This window comes from Oncorhynchus kisutch, linkage group LG20 (assembly GCF_002021735.2).
Source record: "Oncorhynchus kisutch isolate 150728-3 linkage group LG20, Okis_V2, whole genome shotgun sequence".
NCBI lineage: Eukaryota > Metazoa > Chordata > Actinopteri > Salmoniformes > Salmonidae > Oncorhynchus > Oncorhynchus kisutch.
Window position 1 is genome coordinate 11,227,381 of NC_034193.2, and position 10,298 is coordinate 11,237,678.

General features: G+C 48.1%; 1 protein-coding gene across 6 annotated transcripts in view; it reads left to right on the plus strand.

The window, feature by feature from the left end:
• Window positions 1–7,940, plus strand: part of LOC109865340 (LLGL scribble cell polarity complex component 2) — a 32,706-nt gene extending 24,766 nt beyond the window's left edge. For 3 of the 6 annotated variants that reach the window (XM_020453424.2, XM_020453425.2, XM_020453426.2), the window contains exons 15-27: window positions 75–170; window positions 330–526; window positions 623–770; window positions 948–1,095; window positions 1,211–1,327; window positions 2,404–2,570; window positions 2,706–2,970; window positions 3,059–3,209; window positions 3,331–3,359; window positions 3,612–3,659; window positions 3,927–3,969; window positions 4,451–4,512; window positions 6,294–7,940. In XM_020453424.2, the coding sequence (XP_020309013.1) occupies window positions 75–170; window positions 330–526; window positions 623–770; window positions 948–1,095; window positions 1,211–1,327; window positions 2,404–2,570; window positions 2,706–2,970; window positions 3,059–3,209; window positions 3,331–3,359; window positions 3,612–3,659; window positions 3,927–3,969; window positions 4,451–4,512; window positions 6,294–6,298 (1,476 nt within the window). In that variant the 3' untranslated portion in view covers window positions 6,299–7,940. Of the gene's footprint in view, window positions 1–74; window positions 171–329; window positions 527–622; window positions 771–947; window positions 1,096–1,210; window positions 2,571–2,705; window positions 2,971–3,058; window positions 3,210–3,330; window positions 3,360–3,611; window positions 3,660–3,926; window positions 3,970–4,450; window positions 4,513–6,293 lie in introns of those variants that run through there. The other 3 variants (XM_020453427.2, XR_004204426.1, XM_020453428.2) reach the window with 3 other exon arrangements.
• The last annotated feature ends 2,358 nt before the right edge of the window (window positions 7,941–10,298 follow it).

A 10,298-nucleotide genomic window follows, 5' to 3' on the forward strand; every position in this document is an offset into this window, starting at 1 on the left:
ATAATCAGTCTTCTCTATGATCTGTCATTAACAACAGAACAGGGCGCTGACGGTCTGACCTCTCCCCTCCGTAGATCCTGGTGTTAGAGCTGAACGATGAGGCAGCAGAACAGACTGTGGAGGCCACGGTAGCTGACCTGCTACAGGGACAGGAGAGCTTCCGTTGGAAGGTAAAACCAAAGTTGCGTTATAAAAAAAATCTGCATAAACACCAATGCAATTTTATTTGATTTAATTGGATTTCAGTGAGCCAATGAGTGATCAATACATTGGGTAACGTTTCGGGTAACGTTCTATATCGTTTTTTTGGAACCATCTGTCCCTATCAGGGCCACACGCGTCTGGAGGTGAGGGAGGAGCCGGTGACGTTCCCCCCAGGGTTCCAGCCCTTTGCCCTGGTCCAGTGTCAGCCTCCTGCTGTTGTCACCGCTCTAACCCTGCACTCTGAGTGGAAACTAGTGACCTTCGGGACCAGCCACGGCTTCGGACTCTACGACTACCAGCAGAAAAGCAACGTCCTCGTCAGGTACGAGTGTGTTTCTGCAACTTTCTGCCTGTATGACAATATCACGGCAGGTGGCAGAGATGGGATATAGACGACTGTGTTAACCCTCTCCTGTAGGTGTACTCTGAACCCCAGTGACCAGCTGGCTATGGAAGGTCCTCTGTCCAGAGTAAAGAGCATTAAGAAGTCTCTCCGCCAGTCCTTCAGGAGGATCAGACGCAGCCGAGTGTCTTTACGCAAACACCACGTCAACAGCGCTGCTAAGGTAAACAACAACAATCATATTTTTTTGTTATAAAAAAAACATGACTGCATGAATCCTTATTGAACGAAGTTCCTAAAGATCAGTTGTTGAAGACCAGGAAGTGTCTCAAACATGCTCCTCTCGCTCTCTCTCTCTCTCTCTCTCTCTCTCTCTCTCTCTCTCTCTGTGTGTGTCTAGGTGCAGGAGGCCAATGCTCGTCTGGAGGCTGAGCTAGCAGAGATGGAGTTGGCTCCTGTTCAGAGAAAGATAGAGGCTCGATCCTCAGACGACTCCTTCACCGGCCTCGTTCGCACACTGTACTTCGCTGACACCTTCCTCTCAGACAGTAAGACACACACACACACACACACACACACACACACACACACACACACACACAGACCTTGGGTTATTTAATGTTTGTGATGTCTCATATTGCTCATTCCTCTCTCCTCCTAAAGGCTCCCATCACACGCCCTCTCTCTGGGCAGGGACCAATGGGGGCTCGGTATTTGCCTACCAGCTCCGCCTACCGCCTGTGGAACGCAGATCAGAGGACCCTGTCTCCGCCCACCCTGGTGAGAGCATGCCTTTTTCTCCTCTCGTCCATCTCTCTCCCTCGTGCCTCTGTCGACCCTCTCCTCTTGTCCATCTCTCTCCCTCGTGCCTCTGTCGACTCTCTGCTCTCGTCCATCTCTCTCCCTCGTGCCTCCGTCGACCCTCTCCTCTCGTCCATCTCTCTCCCTCGTGCCTCCGTCGACCCTCTCCTCTCGTCCATCTCTCTCCCTCGTGCCTCCGTCGACCCTCTCCTCTCGTCCATCTCTCTCCCTCGTGCCTCCGTTGACCCTCTCCTCTCGTCCATCTCTCTCCCTCATGCCTCCGTCGACCTTCTCCTCTCGTCCATCTCTCTCCCTCGTGCCTCTGTCGACCCTCTCGTCCATCTCTCTCCCTCGTGCCTCTGTCGACCCTCTCGTCCATCTCTCTCCCTCGTGCCTCCGTCGACCCTCTCGTCCATCTCTCTCCCTCGTGCCTCTGTCGACTCTCTGCTCTCGTCCATCTCTCTCCCTCGTGCCTCCGTCGACCCTCTCCTCTCGTCCATCTCTCTCCCTCGTGCCTCCGTCGACCCTCTCCTCTCGTCCATCTCTCTCCCTCGTGCCTCTGTCGACTCTCTGCTCTCGTCCATCTCTCTCCCTCGTGCCTCCGTCGACCCTCTCCTCTCGTCCATCTCTCTCCCTCGTGCCTCCGTCGACCCTCTCCTCTCGTCCATCTCTCTCCCTCGTGCCTCCGTCGACCCTCTCCTCTCGTCCATCTCTCTCCCTCGTGCCTCCGTCGACCCTCTCTTCTCGTCCATCTCTCTCCCTCGTGCCTCCGTCGACCCTCTCCTCTCGTCCATCTCTCTCCCTCGTGCCTCCGTCGACCCTCTCCTCTCGTCCATCTCTCTCCCTCGTGCCTCCGTCGACCCTCTCCTCTCGTCCATCTCTCTCCCTCGTGCCTCCGTCGACCCTCTCCTCTCGTCCATCTCTCTCCCTCGTGCCTCCGTCGACCCTTTCCTCTCGTCCATCTCTCTCTCTCGTGCCTCCGTCGACCCTCTCCTCTCGTCCATCTCTCTCTCTCGTGTTTCTGTCGACCCTCTCGTCTCGTCCATCTCTCTCAGCTAAGGAGATCCAGCTGATGCACCGTGCTCCAGTAGTGGGCATCGTGGTGTTGGACGGCCACGGTTCCCCTCTGCCTGAGCCCCTGGAGGTGGCCCACGACCTGGCCCGCTCAGCTGACATGCAGGGCTGCCACCAGCTTCTGGTCATATCCGAGGAACAGTTTAAGGTGAGAACACACACACATACCCACTAACACTCATCTGATGGGGAGACTTTATTTGGTCACAGGTTGATGAAGAAACTTGGAATGTTTTGTCTTCCAAGACTTTAAAATGAATATGTAATGTTTGTCTGTTTCCAGGTGTTCACCCTGCCCAAGGTGAGCGCTAAGATGAAGTTAAAGCTCACCGCCATCGATGGTTCGCGCGTGCGCAGGGTGGGCGTGGCCTGGTTCGGCAGCAGCCGCTCGGAGGACTATGGTGAGAGTGGCCTCACCGTCCTGACCAATCAGGGAGACCTCCACGTGGTGTCGTTGCCGGGGGTGAAATTGCAGGTCCAGTACCCCTGTATCCGCAGAGAGGACGTCAGCGGCATCGCTTCCTGTGTCTTCACCAAACACGGACAGGGTAGGACGAGAGCGAGAGAGACAACCACACATTTGACCTCTCACAAGCATTTTCCATTTCATGTGTTCAGCTTCTTTCTCCTCTCCAGGTTTCTACCTGATCTCTCCGTCTGAGTTTGAGCGTTTCTCTCTGTCCGCTCGCTGTGTGGTGGAGCCCAGGTCTCTAGTGGAGGTGCCCTCCCAGACACCCGGCACCACCCTGCCTCGGGCGCAGCCTGACGGGCCGTCTGTGGCACACAGGTACACTCCCACTGCGTCTCTTTAGCTCACTATCGTCTTTGGAAGCAGTGTTTTCTGACTGTGACTTTTTGACTCTAATCTTTTCACGTTTTACTGAACTGTGTTTTTTCTGTCATTCCAGAAATTCCACACGGGACACCGATGACGTGGGTAAGATGTAAAAAATATATAAAAACTACAGTGTAATGTTAGCTGTAGTTATGTCACTAGTACTACATCGTGTCTGTGCCTAACAGTAGGAAGATTTCCGGTAGGCTGTCAGCCTGTCTGCTTGTTCTGTGTGTTGATCAGCTTGCTGCATGTGTGTTTTAAGATGACATTTTGTACACACACACACTGGTTGTCGATCATGCTGCGTGTCTTGATGTGCTGACTGCGTCCTGCCGTGCTGTTTGTTTACAGAGAGCTCTGCTAGACGTGTGATGGAGCATGCTTTGCTGAATGACGAGAGTGAGTAGCCTGCAGAACATAACCGTAACCAACAGCAATGTTTTAGGATGTGATCGCTTTGCGGGAGATTGAACCAGCAACCTTCATGTTTGCTACTGCCATGATCTCACCAGCTGAGCCGCGTAGAAGTGTCTACTTTAACTGTCAGCTCTGTCTGTTACATAGCAACCCACGACCACCCTAGTGCATGTTTCATCATAGCCAACTTAACTCATGGCAACTGTCAATCACTGTGTGTCTGTGGTCTGACCTGTTTGTTCCTTACAGCTGTGCTTCAGGAGATCCAGAAATCTCTAGAAGGATACCAGCCGTGAGTATTTGTCCCTATAGCCAAACCATTACATTTTACGCAAAGTTTTAGAACACCTTCTCATTCCAGTGGTTTTCTTTATTTTGACTATTTTGTACATCGTAGAATAATAGTGAAGACATCAAAACTATGAAATGACACATATGGAATCATGTGGTAACCACAAAAGTGCTAAACAAATCAAAATATATTTGTGGTTCTTCAAAGTAGCCACCGTTTGCCTCTGACAGCTTTGTAGGTGTGTCCAAACTTTTGACTGGTACTATACATTTGAGTCATTTAGCAGATGCTCTTATCCAGAGCAATTTACAGGAGAAATTAGGATTTAAGTGCCTTTCTCAAGGGCACAGACAGATTTTTCACCAAGTCAGCTCAGAGATTCGAACCAGCGAACTTTAGGTTACTGGCACAATGCTCTAAAGTGCTAGGCTAGCTGCTCCTTCCAATGTGTTTTGTTGGTACTAATTTTTGTTTGCTACAGGACGTTCCTGGAGAACAACGTGAAGAGTGCTCTCGCTGGAGGGAAGGTGCTGACCAATGGAGGTGAGTTTGGTATGATCAGTAAAGAACCAGGTTCAAATATCATTTTTTGTGCCTGTGTTACAGACCGCTATGTCAGTCCTCCTAATGCGGGACTGGTCCAGGTCCTCCTAATGCGGGACTGGTCCAGGTCCTCCTAATGCGGGACTGGTCCAGGTCCTCCTAATGCGGGACTGGTCCAGGTCCTCCTAATGCGGGACTGGTCCAGGTCCTCCTAATGCGGGACTGGTCCAGGTCCTCCTAATGCGGGACTGGTCCAGGTCCTCCTAATGCGGGACTGGTCCAGGTCCTCCTAATGCGGGACTGGTCCAGGTCCTCCTAATGCGGGACTGGTCCAGGTCCTCCTAATGCGGGACTGGTCCAGGTCCTCCTAATGCGGGACTGGTCCAGGTCCTCCTAATGCGGGACTGGTCCAGGTCCTCCTAATGCGGGACTGGTCCAGGTCCTCCTAATGCGGGACTGGTCCAGGTCCAGTGCATTACTTTAGTGAGCATTTTGAATTTATATTTTATAGTGACCTTACAGTGAACCTGGCCTCAGACCCACTAGGATGACGGTCCATTTAAATGAATGTAGCCAGCCTACAGTGGGAAGGAGTTTATGAAAACGTAATCTCTCATTGACAGACACTACCTAAACATAACGAAGCATCTGACCAAATTATGCAAGCTTTTAGTTCTGGGTTAACCGAGATGAATAAAAACGTGACCAGACATGGGTCACATGAAGCTGCAATACTTGTCCCAGTCTGCAGAAAGGAAGACCATCTAATCACACCACTCCTAGAACTATACCGAACAAAAATATCAATTTACTGAGTTACAGTTCATATAAGGAAATCAGTCAATTGAAATCAATTAAATTAGAACCTAATCTATGGATTTCACATGACTGGGCAGGGGCACAGCTATAGGTGGACGTTGGTGGGCCCAGCTAATCAGAATGAGTTTTTCCCCACAAATGGTTTTTTTATTGCTTACAGAATTACTCCTCAGTTTCATCAGCTGTCTGGGTGGTTGGTCTCAGATAATCCCGCAGGGTAGGAACCCAGATGTGGAGGTCCTGGGCTGGTGTGGTTCCACGTGGTCTGTGGTTATGAGGCCAGTTGGACGTACTGCTAAATTCTCTAAAGCGACATTGAGGCTGCTCAGGGTAGAGAAATGAACATTCAATTCTCTGGCAACAGTTCTGGTGGACATTCCTGCAGTCAGCATGCCAATTGCACGTTCCCTCAAGACATCTGTGGCATTGTGTTGTGTGACAACTGCACATCTTAGAGTGGCTTTTTATTGTCCATCACAAGGTGCACCTGTGTAATGATCATGCTGTTTAATCAGCTTGTTGATATGCCACACTTGTCAGGTGGATGGATTATCTTGGCAAAGGAGAAATGCTGACTAACAGGGATGTAAACAAATGTGTGCACAGAATTTTAATGACAGGCTTATTTTGCATATTGAACAATTCTGGGATATTTCATTTCAGCTCATGAAACATGGGACCAACACTTTATAAATTGCGTTTATATTTCAGTATATTTCCAAATACCTAGCTTAAGTGCATGGGAGTCTATGTATTTTAGTTTTTTCAAATATTTTCCAAGTATATTTCCAAAGGCACAAAAATATTCAGCCACTGAATGCCTACTTTGAATGTAACAGATATTTGTACCCTGGTCTGAAACGGTATGATGAGTATCACAATGGTGGTGATGATTGCTATGACGAAAGCATTGAGGTTGTTCATTTGTTTTGCTCATCTCTCTTGTTCTCTCTCTCTTTCAGACTGAGACAGTCCTTCCTGGTCATGAGACATCATGGAGTCTGCCTAGCAAACTACGCCAACACTACTAATACTGCCACTACTGACCCCTGAACCATGACCCCTAGCCCCCAGAGACTGAAACCTCACCCCCTAACCCAAAAAGACTGACTCACTGTCCGTGTCCCAAATTGCACTCTATTCCCCAAGTAGTGCACTGCTTTTTACCAAGCCCATATAGGGCGAGTGGTGTAGTGTATGAGGACTAGGGTGTGATTTGAGCCCATATAGAGAGAAGAGCGATGGAGAGGGGGTCCACCGGCTGTGCCTAGAGACCAACCACTGTACTGTAATACCCTCCTACACTTGGTACCTCTACACCTGCAACACAGTGGTCATGATATGGTCATTCCGCTGACGCGCTTGTCCAAAGCAAATCACAGTTCACACACCTTCACACACGAGCCATAATTGCATTTAACACACCCTACTCACCCACCCACTCCCTCCTCACCCCGACCCCAGTCCCGTGTTACAGACCTTCAGCCTTTCACCATTTGAACCCAAGCTGACCTGTGGAACTCGTCCCAACCCTGCCTCGGCACAGCCTCGCTTGCCTTCGTCTCCTAGAGAGGGACACGGTCGGAGACGGGGAGATATCAGGAGGAGGAATGGACTTGTTTTTATTCATATTTTAATTGTGATTTAATTTGACCTGTGATTTTAGTATTTTTGTTTTGATTCGACCTAAAATCTAGATGGGGGGGTGTACAAGAAAACAACAGGAATGTTTAAAAATTGACCTGTTTGACATGGTAGTTTGTTGCTAATGCTGACAAGACATTGTTTGGGGCGAGAGAGAGCAACACTGAGTGTCTGTGGAATCGGAACAGTTAATTTTGAACCAGACCTAATCCTAGAACATCAGCCTGGTAGCCATGTCCACAAAGCCTCTGAGTAGGAGTGATGATCTAGGATCTGTTTAGGTTTATAAGATTATAATAAGATTATATGGCCGGATCCTAGATCAGCATTCCTTGTGTATACGGGCCCTGTTCCTGCTTTAGCCAACCTCAGAAACTGATCTGACTACCAGACTAGTCGTGCAAGACCACTGTGCCGTAAATGTCTCCCCCAAGCGTTTTTTTGCTAACTGGCCTCCCTCCTTGCCTCCCCCACCGTCCGCTCGTTAAGGTGTAATAACCAGTTATAAGTTATAACCTGTCTTAGGTACTTGTCCACTACCGTGTAGCACACAATGTCTAGGGGAACAACTTTCTATGGGGGTTTTACATTTTTATCATGTTAAATGTCTTTTGTTTTGAACACCACATTGAATAATGTAATTTAGGAATGTAATTTTAAGATAATGTAGTCAAATGTTTAATATATATATATATATATATATATATGTACTATATGATGATTCTAGGCCTGCATTTGGACCTGTTTAGTTAATGGGGGTTGGCTGCTATAGTCGGATCTTACAAGGAAATATTTTGGTACTGTTTCTCCAAAATGCTGGGTATTTTAGCATTTTTATGGTCTCTAGAATATATTTTTGTAGTGAATGGTTGAGTATGAGAACCCTAATTTTTGGATTGCTAGCTTTCACACTACATAATGTCCTGCTGGAAAATGAATACAAGTTGTTGTTTTTTTTCACAAGAGTTCATGTCTGTTCCTTTTTATGAAGTTGGACTCTTTATTGACTGCTTGATTGAACATTAGGATTGCTGATTCAAGCCTTGCTCTGACTCTCCCCTCAATCGGCACATTCACAACCAGGTACGATCATCTGATGGCCATGGCCTGAGGGTATACCCTGAGCCTGGTGAGTTTGGTGCTGGCCGGTGAAGTGGATAAAGTAGGGATCGGTTGTCATACAAGCACAGCCAAGAGTTTTAATTATCAACTATTGAGCAGCTCTAATTGGCTGGTCCACCGTCGCTTTGCTGAAACTGAACATCTATAAGGCTGCACTCAAAGATCAGACCGTTCACTCTCTAATGGTGGTGAAAGGGAGAATGTATTTATTGTTGGCTCAAACATGACAGAAAGCACCTTGGCCCCTATGAACTATAATGCTCTGCCAGAATGTGCTGTTTAGAGCATATTTGTTTACCCATGTAGCCATTCAAATGTCCTTTCATATTGTTGAAACCGTTACCTGGTCCATAAGTAAAACATTTTCACTTGCATGTTTTGTAGATGAAATATAATGCTCTTCAACTGAAAAACAAGTGATATGAATTTAGTGTGAAGAGGGGGAGGAAAAGGAAGTAAGAAATAGAGCTTAGCCTGTGCATTCCAGAGCACAGATATCTCTTTCCAAGAGAAGGCACTGCTCTTTCATTCTATCCGTCTCTCCCTTGTCTCATCACCACACCTGCTCTCACTCCACCGATCCATCTACAGCTAGGGTTACTTCAAGCTGAGATCAAACATATAGAACCACGTAGGGTATTTAATTTTTTGGCAATGTTCTAAATGATTAAATTGTTTAACATCAACCGAATAACAAAAACCTGAAATTATATTTGTCTTTGGTAGTTAATCGTAGCAAGTCTTATGTTGTGTGGTAATACACTTCACTACACAGTACAGGAACTATGATGGCACTTGTGATCCTGTAGCTAATGGGTTCAGTAGCTAAACTTTCTCTAATCTATGGCCTGTGTCAAGTGGTGATCAGGGTGTAAAACATCAAGCTCTGTCCTAATGTTGACTGACTCTCTTTGACAAGCTCGTTACATGACCTGGTCCACTTGTCTAAGTTATCTAAACATTTTATGTCGTAAAGCCATTTGTGGGTTAACTCGTTCAGATTGGCTGGGCCTGGCTCCCCACTCAGTTTGACAACCAGCGTCCCTGACCCAGCAAGGGTCTGAAATCCAAGATGGCTGACAAATCTGTGACAATAGAAACCCATTAAAGCAGAGAGAAAGGGAAACTGAAAGCCAGTGGAGCAGAGGAAGGAGCCCTGATTCTGAAAGATGACAAAGACAATGATGCTTCTTCCCCAGTGGAGACGCAGGGGGATGAGGCTAACTGCTTCATCCAAAGGCCCATCACGGATGATGATGCTGAAAGCAAAAAGAAAAGACCTCAAAGCCCATCTGGCAAAGGAGAACAGGAACAAGCGAAAGGTAAGATGGAGAAGGAAACATTGTCCTGAACAGGAAAAACATTGGCCCGGTCCTGGGCAGAGTCAAGATGGCGTCTGTTTGGTACATGACCAGTAAGCTGCTGGCAAAGCCTAGAGAGGAAGCAGCTACAGCCAGGTCTACAGATGCAGTCTCAGCCAAACCCACGGACCGTCTCATCGCTTGCAGGAAAGGCATGATGACTACGACATGTCTTGGGCTGGATCAAGGGGAAGATGCCCAAACGGTTCAACCTGAGGAGTAAACTGAGTAGTGACCCAGGCCATTGGTGTCTCCCACTGGCTCACTCTCCAAGCCATGGCTAGTAATAAGCGGCCTGGCCAGCAAGAAGAGCAGAGTCTCTGGATCCCCAATCCACCTTCCCTCCAGCCACCATCGTGCTCCCCAGAATAAACAAGCTGGGCATGGGCAAGGCCAATGGAATCCTGCCAACACAACCAGCCCAGCCAGTACAGCCTGCTGGAACCAGACCTCACCCTCCAAGTGTTAAAGGTTACAGATGATTCATGAAATTGATTGCTTAATGTTTATGATAATGGCTCACAGGAAACCTCCCAGCCTGGTTATGTATACGGCTCACTCAGTTACCAAGAGAAAGCCATTATCACAATACAAAACCCCACCACCGTCCCAACCTGCCCTACCCTCAGGATACCCTCCTGCCCTAACAGATAGTGGAGAAGCTGACCAAGTGGACAGTGTATGAGGATGGGGACCAGGCCAGGATGGGAGAGGACCCTGGGAGTCTGAGGTAACCTGCTCAGGACATGCTCGAGAGCCGCATAAACAAAACAAAGGGGTTAGAAACAACTGCCACCCATTGATTAACACCCAATATATACAAACAATTGCTTGCTTACC